This window comes from Sipha flava, unplaced genomic scaffold (assembly GCF_003268045.1).
Source record: "Sipha flava isolate LNK unplaced genomic scaffold, YSA_version1 76_pilon_pilon, whole genome shotgun sequence".
Classification (NCBI taxonomy): domain Eukaryota; kingdom Metazoa; phylum Arthropoda; class Insecta; order Hemiptera; family Aphididae; genus Sipha; species Sipha flava.
Genome location: NW_020273616.1, coordinates 2,188,617 through 2,211,613, shown reverse-complemented (window position 1 = coordinate 2,211,613; position 22,997 = coordinate 2,188,617). Strand labels below are relative to the sequence as shown.

The window sequence follows — 22,997 nt, the reverse complement described above, 5'->3', positions numbered from 1 at the left end:
TAAATCAAATTTTTTATTTAATTTTGTGGTAATTAGTCTCATGAATATGTTTTCCTGAAATCTTGTATATTTTTCACAGACACTTATAATTATTTATGATTTGTACTTTTGCAGTCAATTTAAGTTGTTATAATAAGTTTTTGCACTAAAATTTAGTTCTAGTTTTTCTAATAGAAAACATACTTTGTTTTTTTGTCGAGTATTTTAGTTTACTTCGTTGTTGGTAAATGACATAAATTTTCGGAGAATTTTACTCCTTTGCATTTAAAATAATAATCTTTTAGATTTTGATTGGTATGCTGAAAAAATTGAAAAAAAAAATTACATTGTTTGCTTTATAACTTTATATTCACTATAACTTGTATTGGCTATTAACAATAACGCGTTACTATGAAGTTTTAAAATTAAGTTTTTCAACCTAACAATAGTTCATATAAAATATTTGTCACAACAATAACAGAGTTGTAAGTAAATACATACAATTTTCATCTTATCTTTTCTGAAGGCACCACAAGTTTCATTTATACTAAAGTACTTACTACTAAAATACTTAAGTTTCAAGTTTAAAACGATTTTAATTTGTCAGTTAACTATTTTCCTAATATCGCTGATCAGTGGTCGATTTGTCGACTATTCAAATAGCGAATTCACCAGTCGTTGAAGATAGTCTTTGCAGAAATCTGTCGGGCAAATATTTCTACCCGGTAAGAATTTTTAACCCTTTTCCAACCCTTTCAAGCCTACTCTATGAAATACTTAAAAAAAATTATTTTTAAGAAAACTGTTATTTTAGGGTCAAATGAAGATAAATAATTTATTTTGTAATTTTTGAAAAATTTCCTTTTTATTTATTATTATTGTTTTTATTATTGTTATTATTATTATTTATTTAACAAAAACTAAATAAATATAGTTTTAAGTAAACTTAATTTAAAGGTTATTAGAAACACATAATTATTAATTGTACAGAGTGTGTATTACGTCTGTTTCTGAAAATGTACTAAAGAGTTTGGTAATATTTGTTAGAAAACCATACTGTATAATATACAGTGTATATGCTTATAGTTTAATATAAAATATGACATATGTTGCTAGTCACTTATATTCAACAAAAGAGTCTTTTTTTTCAATTTTCGCAGCAACATTTATTAAATTTTTTATTTTGGATCGAATTAAACGAAAATTATATAAATCCTTATAAAAAATAAATACAAAGTTTTTTTTTTCAATAATATAAAAAAAAAAAAAATTAAAAATTAACACTCAAAATGCTTGATAAAATTATAAACAACCATTAGGTACTACACAAATACATATAGGTTGTAAAAATGCTTATAGTTTGGCTAATCCAATAAATAAAAACAAAACACATTTTACGCATCGCGTAAAACTTAAAAAAAAAAAAATTCAACAATATATACTATTGCTTAACCGTCTTTCAAAACCGTATTTATCCATTTATGGTTAGACTTCACTTTATCGTAGAGCCTAGGCCTCATCATACCATCGGCCGAACATGCGATACGCCAATTGGTCACGCCCACCAGCACCCAGCTTTTTTTGGTAGCTGACAGACACATCATCGGACTTCCGGCAAACTCTTCCTCCGTGCAATCGTTGTGATCGTAAATCGAATCGTAACACAAACCGTTTACCGTTGTAATGCTAATATTGGCACAGCTTTCCATCGAACTTTCTTTGACTTCGATTCTTTGAAGATTATCCCCTAAAGTTAAAACCATTGTCACAATGGTTACGGTTAGTTAATCGTCACGGTTAGACAATACTTGACATCGGCCGATCATGTTTAATGTGAAAAAAAACATGTACTTACGATTTTTTGCCCATCCCAACGTCTGGCAGTGCGAGTACGGCCCCTCGTTTTGATCGTCGCTCAAGCACACCGACCGAATATGATCGGAGTATGTTACCGGTGAACTTAGCTTGACCATGACCAACGTGCTTCCTTCTACTGGCGATTTGACCATTCCAATGATGTGTCTTTCTTGTTGCCACGGGGACATGGCGTTCAGCCTTACCGCTCCCAAGCGTGCCACCCATTCTGCTTTACTTTGGCTAAATAAAAATGCAATCAAAACGTAGTTTTTAAGTATAATACGCATTCAAACCTTCAACTACTTGGTGATAATTTGATGTATATCATATATACACGCGTTAGTATTGAAATTATTATAATTAATATTAGCCTATGTAAATTGCATTTGTATACTACGAGTATTTACGTTAATTTTTGTTTTGTTAGAAATTGTTCATTTATGCAAAATTTACCCTTGAAAACACGAGGCACTAGTTAACAACCATTCAGGTGATATAAGACTACCGTCGCAAACATGAATTCCGCTTTTATAAAGTATAGCGTGCCACGGCCAATCTCCGTGAGAAGCCATTTTGTTGAAACCATCAATGCCGTATTTTTGTCTCCTATTTGTTTGCGTACCACAAACTGCGTATTAACAAAAAAAGGAAAAAAAACCTCTCTCAAAACTTGTCAAATTTAGTAATTAAAACGTAAATGCCTTTACGAGTACGATTTACTTACCGGCATCGTTACACGTGACATGCAAAACTTTTTTACTTGGACATGCTCCCAAGTTAAAAGTGATCTCGCTTGCGAACGGATCTACAACGTGCACGTATCGTGGAGGAACGGACGTCGTTATATCTTCGTCATCAACGATTTTGACACTAGTCAAATTCCTATAAAAAAGTATGCCGACGTTAATTATAATCGTATGATCGTAAAATAATACAAACAAATTGTATTACACGAGCGCGGACACTTACTGGTAATTGAGCGTGCGACAAAGCGATACAGCGATTGTCTGAAGCGCCGCGGTCATTTTTTCATTTGGAATGTCTGTTTGGAAATTAGCTGCACACAACTTGCCTGACATTCCCCGTTCAATGAAAAATACATAGCCTTCCGATGGATACGCATCAACAGATGCTAAAGGCAACATTTGATCCACAGACCGAGCAGCCGATGACATCAATACTAATACAAAAATATATATATATATATATTCTCATATTATATATATACATATATTTATTTTCCGTAAAAGATTCTGTAATATTATAAAATGTGATGGAATAGGTCTCTCGCCAGATACGGTTAAGAGGAGATAGTGAAAGGAAACTAACGGTAATTTAAGGATCTAGCGATGTTAGGCTGTCAACCTTACGCAAGTATACTTACTATCTCATCAACAGTGACGATGAAAGTATGGGTAGACCACTTCATTATACATATTCAGTATAGATACAAATTTTATTATGAATGCGATAAAAAGACGATGTAGTAAGTCATACTTACTAAACTGATGATGTATTTACATAGATTTATGATTTTTAAACGAAAAATAAGAAAATTGCTTTTCAACGATTATTTTAATGTCAAATAATTTCGTAGCATAATTTTACCATAAAAAAAAATTGAAAACTTTTAAACACAGTTATATTTAGAAATCCCTTTTATTTAAATATAAAGATTTTCCTTGTTATTGAAAATAGCTTCCACGCTCGCCGAATTTATTTCATAAGCAATTGCAGTTATTACTCAACGATTAACTATTTAACTAAAATCAATAGGTAAAATATTATACTTGACAAAAGTACTTACAACAGTTACGTTCATCGGCTTCGCCCGGACAGTCGACCACGCCATCGCATCGAGATCTAACAGGAATGCAAGTTCTCGAAGTGATACAATGAAGGTATCCGGCAGGACAGTAGCCGCAAGTTGTCTCGTCCGACATATCCGGGCAGTCGAGAACACCATCGCACAAACGGTTCGATAGCCCGGTCGTTCGTAGTTTATAATCGCAGCCAGGTTTCGACGTGCAGGTTGAACCGATATTACTGTAATCGGGTAATTTGGTACAATCGAAACCGTTCTGGAGTTTCAGCGGTATCCTGTGTCCACAGCCCGTCGTGAACAGTCGGCAGCTGTGCTTGCAAGGCAATATTATCTCGTCCTGATCAAGTTTGACGTTTGGATTACAAGCTGGCTGAAGGAGTTGGCAAACGAAATCCAACGTCCTCTGATAACACTCGGCGTCTACCAAGTCCCTGAAAAGCAAGCAACGTATAATCATATCACGTTAATGATATATATATATATATATATATATGTCATATCATATAACACGATAATTACGACACGCACACTACGTACGTATAATTATTTCGTCGGTTTATGCATGCATTCCGTACGCGTTATTATGTTACACAACCTACCTGAATGCGATCAAATCATCGTGAATTTCGTCCAGATTTCTGTGTCCAAAATGATTGGGATAACTCGTCAAATTGTAGTCTAAAACCGATTTGCATAGATTCAGTCTCACAGGAGTACATCGCCTCGGGGATGGCGTCGTCGAATAAAGTTGTACAGTTGTTATTTCTGGCGCCAATGTTGACGGTTTTGTAGAGAGAAGTGCGTTGTTGAAAATTTGAATAATGTGCAAACTTCCAGGAACGATTTTCGTCGAAGGATACATACGACGGAATGCCGACAGTATGTCCTCTACCGAAACGGACATTCGCCATCTGACTGGTTCGAATCTTAACCGAAAGTTCACTTTCAATTCGCCCTTTTCACTAAAAATAAAACAATTTATGTACAGCTTAGTGTATTTTTTCCACGGTAAGTTGTGTACTCGTGTATATGATATTATAATCGGTAAAATATTTTAAATCTCTTACGGTTCAAGAGAAATAATTTCTGCATCGATAAACTTTTTTTGTAAAGGACTGCTGTTAATTATGTTTTTGATTAAATGTGTATAGTTTAAGACATAATGTTGATAGTCTTGACTGTCTGGATTATTAAAGTCGATTAAATCTATTCTTTTTTCGTTTGCCCTTAAGTCGCCTCTAAATATTTTTTCTTCACCGTTGTACGTACGCTGTAAATAATCGTCTAAAAACCACAAGAAAACATTTTTTTTTTTGTTATTAATTATTATTATTACATACAATGAACGGTAAATACCGTTATGATAATATTTATTTCAACTTATTGGCTTGAATTTCACGGTCACTCGCATATCAAATGACTCGAAGTTTATAACTGAACTAATTAAAGTTTCCGTTTAATATGAATATTATTTTACACTGTACAGAAATATAAAGTAAAATATTTATTGTTTTCATAGAGACTTTTAACAATTCCAATACAAATTTACCTACTCTAATCCTAAAAATATATATTACAAAATAAATTTCAGTTTTCAAACATAATACATTTGAGCATAACCTATGCTTTATTTGTTCATTAAAAATTATTAAAGATTATTCCACAGTTTTCTAACTATTTTTATTAATAAATTACATGCATGATGAACATGTTTGTGTTAGAATAAAAGTTAAAAAAGTCATGTTTCTTGCAAGATTTTTTTTTTTTAGGTCCACGACAAAATGACTAAAATTATTTATTAAAAACACGTACGTTTTCAAGTTTCGAATGAACTATTGGAATAAATTGAAAAAACCCTTAATATTTTAAAACCAATACATTACACAACATTTTCGTATATTTTTGAAATATGATTTAACGTTTAAGCTGTTATCAACTATACAATTTATCTATATTTTTCTATGTGGCATGTGCGATATATTAGTTATAATTTATGCACAATTTATTGTTTAATGTATAACTAGGCATTAGTCTACGTTATATAGCTATTATATTGAACACGTAGATACAATTTATTGAACTATATTAAAATAATTATTGGTCATATTATGCAGTTAGGCGCCTTACTAATAATTTTTGTTCATTAAATGTGTGTATAAATATAACGTGTAAATTTTCTTTACAAATATTGGTCAGTCATGCGTGTATTATGTGTGTAACTAATATGTTTATAATATCGATTGTTTTTTTATGTTTTTTTCTAACATCATATTTTGAATCACGTTCACCTAATTTCTCAAGATAGAAAATCAATTTCCTTTAGGTCTTTTTTCTTTTTTATTTTTTACATATTTTTGAAACGTTTTTACTGATGAACAAAATAACGATTCATGAACATATGTAATACTTGAATAGAAATACCTACAACACAATGAATATAGTCGATCATTGGTGAAAGGAAGCGCCGTTTTGATACACTTTCAATCGAACTACCAAAACTCCCATATATTACATACAATAATAAAATGACGATTTTCGTACACGTACATTGTTACAGTTGTGATTCGCTAAATAATAATTACATAAAACGTGTAAGCAATCACAGAATAGAAAATGTGTGTATCCAAATACGATCTTCGGCTGCACGCAATACAACATTCGAATTTAACGCGGTAATAAATGATAAAAATAGGTATGTCTATATTTTTCAACTTTCCAATCTTCTTATTGTGCGTGTTGTAAAGGTTTAGTATATATTCTTAGAAACTATGAAAGGTCATTTGGCGATGGATGGCTTTTAATCAACTTAACTATTAATGTTCTTATTCAATATGTAGACATGAACATAATAATATAATGTTTTATTTGTCTATTGAAAACTATGTGAATTTGTAGTTAATGGAATTTTTTTAATTATTGAAAAACATAGATTTCTAGTAAAAAAAAAGATTCATGCCATGGAAAACAGTAAGAAAATATTTTTAAATTTATATTTTTCATTTAATGATAGTTGTATTATTAGGTAATCATTTTTATTGTACTTTCTAGTTTCGTTTCTTTAAAATATTTAAAATATATCTTAACATCATTAATTAAAGACAACTATATCAATTAATTTTTTTTAAATGACAAATTAAATTAAAAATTAGAAAAAATTTAAATTATTATATAATCGAAATTGTTAATTTTATTGATAAGGCTATAAAATTTCGAGTCCGCTGTGGGACTGATATTCAATAATCAATTATTCAATAATTTATAAACAATATATACGAGTATAATACATTAACAGATGAACAATTTAAAAAAAAAATAAAAAAAAATATCAATGACAAGTATTATTATTGGTTTAACTTAGTAATCTCGAACAATTGAATAAGAACGACATTTTAGTAGTTTGATTCATGAAAATCTGTGTATTTTTTTTACCTGGATGATGACTATAAATTCTTTAAAACAGAAATACATGTATAAATATATACTTCTAATATTTATTGAACCGAATAAACATAATCCAAATGAAATAAAACAAAACCTCCCATGAAATCATTTATCTGCAGTGTTGTTACATTCAAACATAATGCATTTTTCATGGTGCCAAAAAAAGAACGGTGTCTCATTTTAAAGATGAAAAAAAAACTTATGGAAAACCCGTTAGCCCAAATACTAGAATCTGTAATTTTTGATATCCAATAAAAAATGTTCATTAATTAATGATGGTGTTCGTCCATTTAATAGTTTTATAAAAAATGATCGAATTAATCGATTAGTAAAACGATTCTTTCACGGGAAAATACATTTTTATTAAAGCCATGTGCTTATACTTATCTAGTTTATAAGAAAAAACTAAACAAAGCTATTTATAATCCTATATATATATCCTGTAATAATTTAATGAATACGAAATGTAATTAATACCGTAAATTATAATGCATTTCTTTTATACATATTACACGCAAAGTTAATACCTAATCATTAAACGTCAATGATGATTTCACCATTTTTAATATACAAACTGGAAGATGATTAGGTATTATTATTGTTATTACATAAAATAATATGAATATTTTAAAAATAAAATGTGCTTTCTGTTGTTAATAATTTTCGAGTATATTATATTGAACTAATAGTTGTAATCTACAGTTATAAAAAGACATTTTAATAAAAAAATTCGTGAATCAAGATTGCGCAAAACGAAACGTAGTTATTTCATGCGCCTGAATTTATTATTTATAAGGGTTTATCTAAATTTCCATACTTTTAATTTTATATAATCTCATATATTAGTTATTTTAAACTGTATACTACTAGTGAGTACAACGTCTGTGATATAGTATTTAATTCCTTTCGAAAATAAAGTTCAAACCTGACAGTAAATGTTAAAATGTTTTTTATGAACTTTATTGAAATTGATAAATAGTGGTATTGTTATGGTTATACAGCATAATCTTACTGGCGATGTAATATAGTGGATTATTAAACTGTGTGTATGTACTACTAGAAAAAAAAAAACCAATTACTTTTTGAACTCAAAATATATTTTTTATACAGTGATCTATTGATCAATGATGCTGACCTAATTGATACAGATGCTAGTTTGACAGTATTCAATTACAAACTTCATTTATAAAAGAAAATTAAAGAATAAAAATTCATCAAAATAATTACAATTTATATCATGTAACGTAAATCTGAAATTATATTTTCAAATGACCATGACGATGATTAATATGAAAATATTTTATCCATAATTTGATACAACAAATGTACTACTAACAGTGTTGAGAATTATCTAGATAAATTATTTTGATAAATAATTAATTATTTTTTATCTTATCTAGATAACAAACAAAATTAGTTATCTGATGAATTAACTAAGATGAATTCTTCAGCTATTTAACGTAATTCATTCGGATAAATAAATACGAGTATATTTATTCGAAAAATTCGAAAAATTTTACTTGAAAGTTAAAAACTAATAATAATTTATAAATAATGAAATTTTTTATTATTATTAATTTATTAACTTTATAATTAATTATTATTATTTTAAAAGTTGTGTTAATGCAATACATGTTTAGTTATATTATCTAAATTATGACTAAGTATTGTTTTTAAGAATTGTTTACATATTTAATAAAGACTATTCAATTTATACTTTCAAGTGACTAAAATATTTGATTCTTAAGAGAATTAAATAATACAGATAATGGTTGAATTAACTTTTAAATATTTTAACCACAAATATTACACCATAATAAGTATTATATAAATTGTTATGAATTGTTTTATATAATTATAATATATACTATTATGTACTTATTATTTATTACTTATTTCCCATACGTACATAAATATATATAATATAAATATTTGTTACTCATTATTTATATCGGAGTTATCTATTAGATTAAAGTTAAATTAATTTAAATTTAATTACATTTTTTATGTATAAATTTATAAAAAAAAAAAAAAAAAAAGTGTAAATTAATTAATAAAATAAGAAAAAAAATGTATCTTTTATCATTATTTAGATAAATTTTTAGTTATCTTTGCGCAACACTAGTTATCATTATGCTGTATTGAACGTAGTAGAACGTTGATTTCTCGAATTTTCGAATTCTCGAACATTTTTCTGTTGTCTCTAAGGTTCGATTCAACAATATTTTACCGCATGTATAATAATAGTTGAAAAGTTAAATATTATACTATATAACTAAAATAAAAATTACTTACAACCCGCGTACAGCGATAGTGAAAATATCAACAAGAATACCAGTATTGTTTCGATTATACAACACCTCCATCTATACCTTTGGCTGAACTTTCTTGTAAATTTAAGTTCACTATCAGTTGTTGAAGCGTAGGAACTTGTCGCTCCACTTGCAACTGATACCTGAAAATTAAAAAAACGAAAATATTAAAAAGAAACAAGAAAGTATTCGGAACTAGAAAATGTTAAATTGACGGATGAGATTAGCGAGAAACTTATATGGAATCGTCTAGAACAGGAGCGAAGGCCGATCAATATAAAGTGTATAGAACATGCATAATATTTGTACGATAATTAGTCATGATACAATATATACTTTCAAAACGATATGCGTTCATTATAGGCAGCATCTGTTATAGAGCGTATACACATCTATATAGAATATGATTTAACACTTTAATAGTTATGCAAGAGTATTTTATTGCTCCACGGTGCGTAGAAATACCAGTATAATGTATAGATACAAGATGATAGCACAATGGAAGGTCAAAATCGTTGAACTGAATAGAAGAACTTTAAATCACGGTCAATGTCGACACGTTAGTATTTCGATGAGCCCACGATATTTCAATTGCAATTATTAATGTTACTAAACATTTTGTTATATTACACGCTAAGAAATGTGGGCATTCAATTGTATACAAATAAAAGGATGAATTAATTTTGAATTAGGTCATATAACATATTGAGAATTTGCAGAAAACGAGTAACATAACATTATAATTTTTTTATTTTATTTTTTTTATTTCTACACTTTTCTTTATAAAATATTAAAGAACGATCAACTATTATATATAGTCTTTTTAAGATTGTCTCTTATATTATCCTGGAAATTTAAATTTTTATCTTATTTTTAAAAATATAGTGTACATCCTATAAATATAAAAATGTTATATGCTAACAAATGTATATACTTTTATTAATTATTTACTTTCTAAGTTTTAAGAATCTTTTTTTTTTTTTTTTTGAACCGGAAATTTTATAAAATATCATTTTATACGTTATAGTTTATATTTTATAGTAGACAAATCTAAACCGTTAAGAATTTCCATTAAATTGCATATTATTTAGTCACAGTCAAAAATGATTAGGTCATATGTCAAAAAAAAAAAACATGTATATATATATATATATATAAACATTATTTACATACATTTATAGGTTAATAGATCGCAATAACATAAGCTCTCTATACAATACCAAACTTCAGGGTATTAGAGCTCAAGGTAGCTACTAAAGAAAGGAAATTTTAAAAATAAATAAATAAAAACTGATTTTAATTTTTATAAATTAACATACTTTAATAAGAAATTATTATACGAATATTATTATCATAATTAAAAAATACATATATGTATTTTTTTAGATATACATTGTATATCTATTAAATATAAAAAAAAACAAATTTATAAAAAAAATTTACAAGTTATAACGATACTGTTTACAATATTATTTCATAATTTTTATATTACAATATTATATTGTTATACCATGAATTTTTTTTTCTGCTAAGGAACGTATGACTTCATTATAGTCTACTGATTGCATTATTTCGAACTTCACGTACAACACGAAGTGGGTAGTAAGCCTATAATCTTCTGTGTTGGTTCTTAAATAATTTTTAATTAGCTTAAATAAATGAATTATAATAGTTACAAATATAATCGAACAAAGAAAATAATCACTAATAAACACCATGAAATAAATAAAATATGGCTCCAATACATATTATTACTTTATATGTACGTAACAATATAGTGTAACATAGAATTAGTTTCCAAATTACTACCTACCTATCTCATAATAATATTCTCATAAACTTATTTTTATCTAAGCCTTAAAAAAAAAAAAAATTATAAAAAATATTAAGTACAAGAAATATTTCTCCATGTTGATATATTTTGTATGCAATTTTTTTTTTTTTTTTTGTATTTGGTCGAAAGCCCTGGCCCCGGAAGGGTAGGAGCCCATAAGCACCTACCTAGTTTTCCTAGACGGAATTTCAACATTTGTTCTAGAAAATAAGAACTTAGCTGGACATATTAATGGTAATAAGTATTTAAGTATATAATAAATATTATGTTCGTAAATAAATTTAATACGGTTTAGTTAGTTTTAATAAATGCAATTGTCTAGAGAAATATTATAAAAAAGAAATCTTATTCAATAGAAAAATATTTACATAAAATAAACGAAAAATGTTGACTTAATTAACATAATTAATATACTTGAATTGTATACAAATTTCATTTGTTGTAAGTGGAACACAATAATATAATTATTTATTCCCTATTTAATTACAATTTATATTTAATTTTTTATCAGTTTAAGATGTATTAATCATATTTAAAGATGATTTATACATACATAGTACCTATACCTTATATATTACTATGTAATATATGTTTTCATGCTTTTGTTTTACTTTTTAAATAATGTTTTATGTATAATTTTGACAAATTAATATTATGTATGATATAATATTATGACTAACCTACCAATAATTTAATCTCATCTCTCATCAAATATTTTTATGACTTAGATATTACATTCTTACACTAGAATAATTGAAGTTGCATATAGTATGTAAATAATTTGTTTGGTAAATTCTTAATAAAACTTTATTTGTCATTTGTATGTGAACATTTAAAAATTTAAATTTGTTCATTAGTATTTATTGTTGATGTTAATTAGTTTGCGTAAATCATCATACAGTCAATCCAATTTAAAGTATTTTGTATGCGCTAGTATTGGTATACAATATTAATTAGAAGGTTTTGTATTAAAGTTTAACTAAACTTTCACTAATTATTTTCACTAAACCATAGGTTTTCCACACTTTTGCAGAATCATGTGGTTATTGAATGACATATTCATATTTAACAAAACGATAGTTGCCTAGTGATCGGATTACGTGAAATACCTCGAGAATCAATCCTCATGGTTTTAATTAATGTTTTTCCTAAACGTAACGAATGTTTTAAAATGTTAGAATCTATAATGCGTTCAATTACCGGCGAGGTTTCAACGCAGTAGCACTACATTATAATAATATTATATTATTTAGCACGGTTTACATGTTTATCTATCCGTGAGATTAACAAACATCGTTTTCTCGTAGACTGTATTATTAAACACGCGACGTGGGAAGAGAATATTAGTTATAATGTTCAAACGGGAAGTAGGTAAACGACACGTCTACGTGGATCTATGTTTGTGTTAATGACGCGATCATGTCAATCGAAAGATTCGTTAAAAAAAAAAAAAATATCTTAGTGCAATAAACGTACACGAATATATAAGTGGAGTAGACCATAAACGATAAAGTATACTACCGCGTATCGGTAACAACTATCACTTGGCGTCTAATTGCGATTGTTTGAAAGTGTTGAACTGCTGATTAGTATTTTTAATTTTTGCTAAGAAAATTGATTCAGTTATCTCGTAGAACAGGCACAGCGGTTGGTCCAATTGCGGTTCTCCATTTTTCAGTGAAACTCTTTTGACGATATTTTAATGGCCATTGTTACTCCGTGGTGATCGCACGTTAACACGAGTAAATTGTCGTGGGAATAATAATCTATTTACGAATTACCAGGAAACCAAATGAAATCGAAAACTTTTACTCGAAAACTACAAGTTCTCACGAATTAATATCACATAATATATTTCATTTGAAAGTACAGTATTTTTGAAAAAATAAAACTTTATGTTTCTCATTAACAAAAACAAAAGAAATTATAAAAATTACCGGCTTCGATGTGTGCCTATGATTAATTATCTACACGCCCACTATAATTTTATAGAAAACTTTTGTTTGAATTTCTAAAATGTATTAATATTTAATGTGTATTATAATTTTCTACAAAAACGTTCACCTTACATCTGCATATTTAAATATGATAACAAAAACAACTAGGTAATGCATCATAACAAAATGCATGGGTAAGAATATACATACCACTTTTACTATTCTTTAATTATACGAATACCATTTCAATAATAATATTTATATTAATTAAACGTTAATAATAGGCAGATTAGATATTTTTGTTTCTAAATACTTTCATTAATGACACGGATTATGGTTATTCATCACAAAATAAAAATCGACTAACCATTTATTTATTTCACACCTTATGGGTAGTTTATAATAATTGCGATGCACACCATACGTGTAGAAAATGAATCATTCACAAGCTTCACACGAACGACGAAAGTTTCAAGGAATACGGAAACTATAAAAACTTTCGGATGGGCCATGTAATCGTTTCGATTCTTAGGGTTTTTCGGATGACCACGAGCTGCGGTTTCTGCGCGTGATATACTTATTCGAACGTGTATATAACAGTACTACGACGTTACCTTTTCGTAACGTTTAACAATTTTTATACGCATTCGTTTCAGTCCTTAATTGTTCGTCACACGACTAAGCCCATCCACGCACACGTTGTGGATATTATTGTTTATGGTAGGGATGGGCAACTAGTGGGCCAATGTTTAGAAAATTAAAATCTAGCGGGCCAGAGCATAGAAAAAAAAAAAAAAGTCATTCAAAATATGAATCTTAATTAGTATTTATATATACACGGAAATAATATATAATAAAAATAATATATTCAATGCACGCGACAGCACGATACGAGTGATATGAAGAAACTGATATAGTTAAATGGTTTGGTACAAACAGCTATGGTTGAAAGCTATACATACATATAACATTTAGACATTTAACGACGTTTAATACCAGATAACAATTATCATAAGTTAGAGTACAGACGATAAACTTTAAAACTGTACGACGTAATTTTAAAATATAGCACAGACCGGATAAAAAAAGGCTCGCGGACTACCAGTTGCCAACCACTGGTTTACGGTATTCTTCTGGGATGAAATATAAATAAAAAAATTATAAAATATATACAATTTTAAATCGTTAATTTGGAAGTCAACTAGTCATCGCTTAGGTGTACGAAATACAAATAATAAATTATAATAAATACAATTTTAAACCATTGATTTGCAAATTTGAAACTAACTTTCTTTAAATATTTAACTCTCGTAATCTTCTCATTAATGTATTCAATCGTACAATTTTTCAAGTATTTGTTATTTCTTTCCTGTTTATTAGTAATCTATAGTCTATTATATTTCTATACTCTATCTTATCGATTAATAATCGTGTCTATATGTCATACATGTAGCTTTTAAAATTTTTTTTTGCTCTCCATGCACTGGCCCGCTGGATTTTGATTTCTGATAGTGTAGGTAAATTGTGTTAAAATTTAAAATTGTCACTATTTAACTTGTACACAAACGGGAACCGATTCGGCTAAATGGGAACCAATTCTGTTACTGCCCCCTGGTTTACGGTATTTTTCTGGGATGAAGTATAAACAAAATATTATCATAATATCATAACAATAGTATAACAACAACAACACGATATTGTAGCCGGACATCGGAACCGTCTCCGTTGCAACGGTCGCCGGCAATGCGCACGCGTTTTAATGTTTTAATGTGCACGAGTTGACCTAGATGCTCTCCGTTTTACCCAAACGACCGAATGTCGGCGTGCACGTGCTTGCGTTTTGAAAAACGGCTTTGGTGTCGGCGACAGAAAAATAATAACCGCTTGACGAGTCCCGGTGTCGTCGGACAAATCACGTGGTCACCGTTGCCCGTCCGGGAAATAACGGACGGTCGTCGTTGTCAGCATATCACAACAGCAACGCGGTAGAAGAGGAGATAGAAAAAAAAAAAAACGCGTTGACGCGGTCAGTCTTAGGTCTATACCAGCGGTTCCCAAACTTTTTTTCCGCGGTGCCCTGCTGTGAATAACGTTAAAGACGGAACAAAACAAAAACACTCACAGATAACCGATTTTATTAATTTTGTTAAAATTTAGCTAAATTATAAATAATAGATTTTCGAACTTAAAAAATAAACGAATAAAAATTATTGTTATTACGATCATAATTATAACATAAAAATATTGTAAGGTTAAAATGACAATGTCCGAATATACGATAGAAAATATTACATTACTCCCTATAACGTTTTAACGGGAATAATAAGGAAAAAGTATTCTATACATTTCAAACTATTTGTTATGAACCGTAGGCCACGATGCCCTTGAGAAGTGCTCGGGGTGCCCCTAGGGCACCGTGGTGCACGGTTTGGGAACCGCTGGTCTATACTATAAGGTTTATAGGCAGCCGCGGCGCCGTCCGACAGCTGTGTGCGATCCGTCGTGCGTTTACGCGCGTAGCATCCGGTTTCGTCCTTACCGCAGTGCCCACTGTACAACGTCTGCAGCGTTTTTTTTTTTACCGCACAATACGCACAAGCTATTGCCCGTTGTAATTTATTATTATCATTTTTATTTTTGTCGAAAAAAAGTTGTAAAATAAACCGAAACTCGCGCACACCATTACAACACGTGTACGAGGTGCCGACGGATTTTTGAATTCCTGCAAATCCTACGGAATGTGTTTCGCGTGTACGGCATGTGCGTTTTATGATTTTATGTACACAGTACATTAGTCACCGCAGTGGCGGCGGCGGCAGCGGTTTCTCTTGCTTTCACGTGCGTCGAATAATATCCGTCGCAGACACACGCGCTTATACGTGTTTCGATAACACTTGGCCCGGCAACCGAACACAGCGGGTTGAAGTCACGAATTTTTATTTTCTTTTGCACACACACACGCGCGCGCGCGCGCACACGATTTATTAACACTCGTCATATACGGTTACAAAGCATTGTTCGGCCGATATAACGTGCTCGGAAAACCAGCGACACGTGCAATGCGACCGTCGGCGATTTTTCGGTAGTTTATTTGCTATTAAGGCTTGGTAGATAATTCGACGGACGTTAAAAAAATGTTCTGCTCGAAACGCGAATTTCACAATGAGTCCATCGTTTTGATTGTAACGCAAGTAACCGCGTTAACCGACGGCGTAATGAGTAACATCGAGTACAGCTGTGATTTATGAGTGACATACCCAATGAAAAATTAAAAAAATTGATTTCGAAACAATAATCACATTATCAAAATGTCTTCAAACACTGTTTTTCAGCGAACGCATTATTTCGGTTTGTGTTTTTAAACTTGTTTCGAAAAAATTTAAAATAATAGCATCAAAGGAACTGAAAAACACAAATTTTCCAATAAGCGTTCTATTGTCATGATGCAATATGAAAAATTAATATTAATACTTCTTTATATATCAGAGAAAAACCGTATTTCTAGTTAGCTTATTTGTAATAGTTACGATGCTTGATCGAATAATACGCAACTTTGAAATTCTTCAAGAAATAATAATTTTTATCTATTGATTTAGTTAGAATTAAATAACTGTATGTTCAAAGAAAATATATGATTTTACATAAAAAAAAAAAAAAGAATAAATAATGTATTGGATTTAATGTTTATAGTAACTACATTAAATACAATATGAATTATTAAGCTCACTCAATTATTTGAAGAAAGTTGAAGTGATCAACAAGAATGTAAAAAAATAAAGGTTTATATAGAAAGTCAAACAAGCAGTCCAAAGCAGAAACCCGCGATTTCCGGGATGTTTGATTATAAAAAAACAAGTTATATGTATGACGTATTCATTTTTCTTCATGGAAAAGGATAGTGTTGAATTCATAAAATTTCGCTCAGCTAATCGGTGTTATCATGGTACTATTGGTCATAGTTTTTTTTGAAACCCAAATTATTTCCTTGACAAATAGATCCATGGAATAACTGTTATATTTATGAAAGTGTGTTATCTTTTTAATAAGAAAATATTATATTGTTAAGAGATTATAATAAATAGCTTATAGTATTTACTTTATACGAGTATATAAATTATCTTATAATAACATGGGCATTATTCGATAAACGTACACGGAAGCTCATATTACGTAGCGTGAAAAATCATTATAAATAAATAGATCATTAAACCACGGCAGAAAATCTTAAATGCGAAAATGACTGAGAAACTCTTTATATAATTTGCTCTTATATGATACCACATGACAGATTCCGTCAATTTATCTATGATAATACGATGTGAGTTGAAATGTTCTGCTTCATTAATTTGCAAGTAATAACTGATAATTATTTATATTTTCCGAATGTAGGTGTTACCTACCGTTTTATTTTATATGGGGTAAGCATAATGATAAAAATAAAATAAGTAAGCAACATATTTACGAATATTATGTGATATTTTTTATAACCAATTAATTTATTAATTCTGATAAGGTTTAAAAATAAACTGTACTACTTATTTGTAATTTTTTAGAAAACGTTTTTGATTAATTACTATTCTTTTAATTTTAAATATTTTAAATACGACCAAAAAGATAAAAAGTAGTTATAAACTATATAATTAAAATAACTAGATAATCAATTAATCAATTGTAATTGAGCTAAGGAAAACACAAAGGAAGTTAATTTTCTAAATTGCTACGGTTGATAATTATTTGTTTTTAATTCACTAAATCTGACGAGTATTTACAATTGACAAAATTATATTCTGTAGGTACTAGTTACTGATTAGAATGATTATAACATTTAGTTTTTCTACTTTTACTTCATATATTCAATTGAAAAACTCGCAAGACGTCATTTTATAAATAAAAAAAATACGTTTAATAATATATAATACAATTTTGGTATTAGATTGTGCACTAGTATAAATGTGCAAATGTTTATGAATAAATTATATTAATAAATACGAAATCGCATAAAAATGATTTCTAAGATCTATACATTTAAACGTAATAACTAATTTAATAAACCCTATTTCAATATGAATACAATGTTATTTCATTATATTGTGAATGATACAACTTATTAATAATATAAAAAGCAAAATGTGAGGTACAAACAAATATTTACTCTAAAGTATAAATATATATATATATATAATTATAAACTTTCAACTACTCACTTTTGTATCCCAAGGATTTTTTCCAGTCATATTATTATCACGATCCTTTGCATCTTTTAACAAATGACATAATTTTATTATTTTTATTTTGTACACTTATAGTATATATTTAATCTACATACATCGAAAATTGCGTGCACTAAAAAGAAAACTTTCAACAACAGATACTAGAAAATAATATGTTGATTCGTTGATTTCCAAAAATAATTTCAACACAAAATTATCGTGAATGTATTAAACAGTAAAACATTATACTATTCTTATAGACGTCCTCGTGAGTAGACTGTTTGCACATGTACTAAAACTACCGATATTCTTAGCTGTATCCGTTTGTTAGAGTAGTCGGGAGATCACTTTCTCCAACATTTCCCCCGTTCCAGTTTTTTTCTAGTTCGTCGTGTTGCAAGGATATGGTTTTTTTAGAAATTCATTAGTTAAATGGTCAGTCTTCAAATGACATATAACCTTTATATTCTTATGATTTCACGAAATTACAAAATAATAATACGTTTTTAATCATACATATTGAAAAGGAAAAATAGTTTATTTTATCATTAACTTGAATCAAAAGGTATTCTGTTTATGATTTAATTTTTTTTCATTATGAACCGATATTAAATATGAATAACACAAGTGTGAAAATAAAATAAGATATATAATTCAAATAAACAATTATAGATTCTTATATTTTTGAATGAATTTAGGTCAAACTTATAAAGCTGGTATACTTTCCAGTATATAATAATTTCCATTAATCACAAATCTCAATTACCTAAAAATAAAAGAAATGTCCTTCAAATGAATTTAATATATAAATAAATATCATTAATTTTTTTATAAATAATTTTTTAGTATCGTATTTAAAACATCAAATGTTCATAAAAATTTTTGTTTCCAACGAATATTTTTTTAGAAAACAAACAGTAGGTTAATAGATTTTTTAATGATAAAATATAAATATAATTTATATGTCATGTAATATATAAGTACATTCAAATCAATCCTAAAAAAAAGTAAATGATTGTTTTATTTAATTAATTGATAAGAAAATTTCAAACTGCTTATATTGACAACTTTTATAGTATTTTTAATCTTATAAAATACAATTATGCATTATTCCAATACTATTAGATATATATGTGTGTTATAATTATAATTTACTAATTAAATTTAGATTAGTATATTATTTCAGGAAATGATGCATTTTAATTAAAATTTATAGTTAAATTTATTCCATTGACTAACTAAAAAAAAAAAAAAGCAACAGTAAATTTAATAAATAACTGTAAAAAAATTACAATAAAATTATAAAAAAATTTAAAAATAATTAAATTTCAAATTTTAATTTCAACGATTCAATAGATTCATTCAAAAATGTGAAAATATGGATTTGACTAATTAAGTTAAAAACATTGAAAAATCATAAATAAATGTGTTTTTATGTTATAATAACCACCTAAAAACAGAATTCAAATTGCAGGTCTCTATGCAAAATATTCAGTGTTCTCAATTAGAGTTTGCGCACCGTACAAATAATATATATATAAATAAATATATATTAAAAAACACAGGACAGTTATAATAATCACAATAATAATAGTAATAGGTACTCATAATAATAATACGGTGATATTACCTATACACCGCTATGCATTCCTCACAATATATATAATTATGTATAATAAAACGGTGACACGGATGACAAGATGGCCGACGAACGTGTGATCGGACTCATACGGACGACACTGCAATAGACAATAGACAGTCGATCCGAATTAATAAACGACGTTACATATTGTAACAGAAAGTTCGACGTTCTCAAATCGAAAAGAAGTATCGCACCCAAAGAATCGGTGATATAAAAAATGCACATGTTGTTAAAATTGTGTATTACAAGAAAAAGTTTGACCGTATTTGGCCGGAGCCGCAACGAAACGACGCACCGAATCGTTATTCAGCTTGCCAAAATTCCATGTTTAGAATTTAAAATTTATCTAGTTGACAACTCTGTACATTCAATATATTAATCAAGATCGAAAAAAATAACGAGGATCGTAAAAATTTATGTGGATATCGTAAACTATTAAAAATCAAAGTATTCAAAGATGAAAAACATTCATTAGTACAGAGTTAGTATCGTTGTACACGGATGTTTCACAACTTTTTTTTTTGTGTATACTATTCAAGTATAGAAAATCAAGTAGCAAATAAGTAATTCAATTATTTTCCACAGTAGTATGTATGTTATTAACCGTGTAATATGCTTTTTATTTAAAAAAAATATATGACTTTTGTATGTAATTTTAATTGAAAACTATATTACATACAATTTACACATTTTTGCATATCAATTACATAAAAAAAAAAAAGTTTGGTTGTATACATTTTAAAATATATAAAATGTATTTGTCTTCAATCGCCTATGTATTTATAATGTTTTTTTTTATTTATGTCCTATTATTAGTATAAATAGTAAAAAAAGTATTTCCTGTTCAAATGTTGATCTTTTCAACTTATTAAGAGAAAAAGAGCCACTTATCTACAAAATATTAAGTCCAGACAATATTTATATAGTAAATTATACGAAAAATATCAGATAAATTTGAAAAATATGGGCTTTAAATGGCGAGATTTTATGTTTAATTATACCCATGGTTTTACATGTTTTCAAGTGTCCAACAAATTATATTAATTATCAGAAGAAGCACAAGAATATAGTCACAAGGATTATAAGGTTTAAAGAGGCCACCGTCAAAATGTAGTACAAGATTCAATTCAAATACAGATTTGTTTCATAATTTTTTAGTTACATTTGATCCACTAATCTTCACTACTAGAAATATGGCATCTGTAAACAAAAAAATACCTGCTAAATGATCTGAAAGCTTTACTAGTTTTTGATTTAAGTTCAAAAGAAAAAAATACTGAAGATTTCGATTTAAACACTGCATAAATATTTAAATTTTTATTATTTATTATATTTAATTATACGTAGAAATAGTTAATATCAAATATTTGATGTAATGGAACACTACTTTTATAGAAGTACTAAAACATTAATTAATTTAGACACGTTTTGTATAACCATTGATAATGCTCACTGTTCGTCAATGTGTTATTTTATTTTTTTTTTAATAAAATGTAATAGTTATTTAGTTACTTCATTCTTATAACGTTTACTTTTACGACATCTACCGGACAACATAAAAATCTTTGGCTACGTTTGAATGTTTGTAAATGTACACTAGAGGTTTCTTTATGTCCCATTATTTTTCACATAATTTTAATATTTTGGATTTATTAGATTGCACTGTAATATTCTACGGATGATGCATTACACATACTTGGGTAAAATACTTTTTAAAGGCATTTTAAAACCAAACACAGTATTCTATAACGATGTAGCATATTAAGGTGACTCGGTCCGAATGACTGAGCATATACTAATATATTATATTATAGTATAGTAATTCAGATAATGTTTGATATTCAAATATTTTATCAATACAAACTAGAGATCGTAAATTGAAAACGTAAATTAATACGTATACTTATTGCACGTGAACTTCCTATTTGTATTCAGTTTTATTAGAAGTATTCGCGTATTCACGGATATTTGTGCAGTATCATATATAACATTTTATATGGTAACCAGCTTTTATGTACTCCATGAGTCAAACTAATTATTATTATTAATTAACTGATTATTATTATGGTAGATAATCGATGTAGATAATTGTTTACTTGAAATAAAACAAATACTTAACATATATCACCAATTTATTATTATTTGGAATATTTGGAATATTTGGAATTGAATCCATATTTTTCTACATGTTTGAAAAATAATTCAATGGACTTTAGTACCTAATACCATTGCTGGTCTAGAGTGTTTTCATTTTGTGTGCATAATATTTTTAAGAATTTAAATAAATTGTTTCAATTTTGTAATAAGATTAATGTAAGAAATATTTATTAATAATTATGTTTTATTAGTTAAGTATGTTTATTTAAATTGAAATTGTAAATATAATTTGGACTATGTGCACAATAAATAGCGTAAACCCAAATTTTCTATGCAAATAATAATATATTATTGGTTGACAGCTAAAGAAAGAATGACAATCAATAAAATCATACAATTCAAAATACCCTATATTTTTGTCTAATATTTGTTTAAATCAACTAAACTTTAAATAAATAAAGAAATCCCATTATAAAATTCAAGTCTTGAAAGAAGAACTATTAAATTACACATGCAGCTATGTTATTTACTTTTACATGTTAACAAGGTGTAAAAATGATATTTCTGATAATTATTTATAAATCCTTATTATAGGAACAGTATACTAATACTATATTAATAATACAACCTAATTAATTTCAGGTGGTACTCATTTTTAGTTTATTTTAATACTTCATTTGAATGTCAATAATGCAATTAATACATAATTAAACCAAATTAATAATTATTCGACCGTAACAACAAAAGTTCTACAAAAACATTGGCACAGAATATAGCCTTTCTTCCGTGAAAACTGCATTGGAATGTGTTCGTGAAGTGTGAGAAATAGGTATAGTATATCATCGAGAAATAATTATTGTTAT

The 22,997-nt window shown here is 27.9% G+C and overlaps 1 protein-coding gene across 3 annotated transcripts; it reads right to left on the bottom strand.

The window, feature by feature from the left end:
• Nucleotides 1–1,263: 1,263 nt before the first annotated feature.
• On the bottom strand, nucleotides 1,264–18,681 carry LOC112692755 (atrial natriuretic peptide-converting enzyme). 3 transcript variants are annotated; one of them, XM_025567539.1, is made up of 11 exons: nucleotides 18,512–18,681; nucleotides 18,390–18,442; nucleotides 9,398–9,557; nucleotides 4,729–4,945; nucleotides 4,261–4,623; nucleotides 3,644–4,092; nucleotides 2,806–3,016; nucleotides 2,561–2,718; nucleotides 2,290–2,464; nucleotides 1,835–2,076; nucleotides 1,264–1,726 (listed from the first exon to the last, which is right to left on the bottom strand). In XM_025567539.1, the coding sequence occupies exons 2-11, from the start codon at nucleotides 18,417–18,419 to the stop codon at nucleotides 1,428–1,430; spliced, it is 2,304 nt and encodes a 767-aa protein (XP_025423324.1). In that variant the 5' UTR covers nucleotides 18,420–18,442; nucleotides 18,512–18,681; the 3' UTR covers nucleotides 1,264–1,427. The 3 variants fall into 3 exon arrangements, with proteins under 3 accessions (XP_025423324.1, XP_025423326.1, XP_025423327.1); XM_025567541.1 differs by having other exon boundaries at nucleotides 18,390–18,681; XM_025567542.1 differs by lacking the exons at nucleotides 18,390–18,442; nucleotides 18,512–18,681 and adding an exon at nucleotides 13,553–13,570.
• Nucleotides 18,682–22,997: the final 4,316 nt, after the last annotated feature.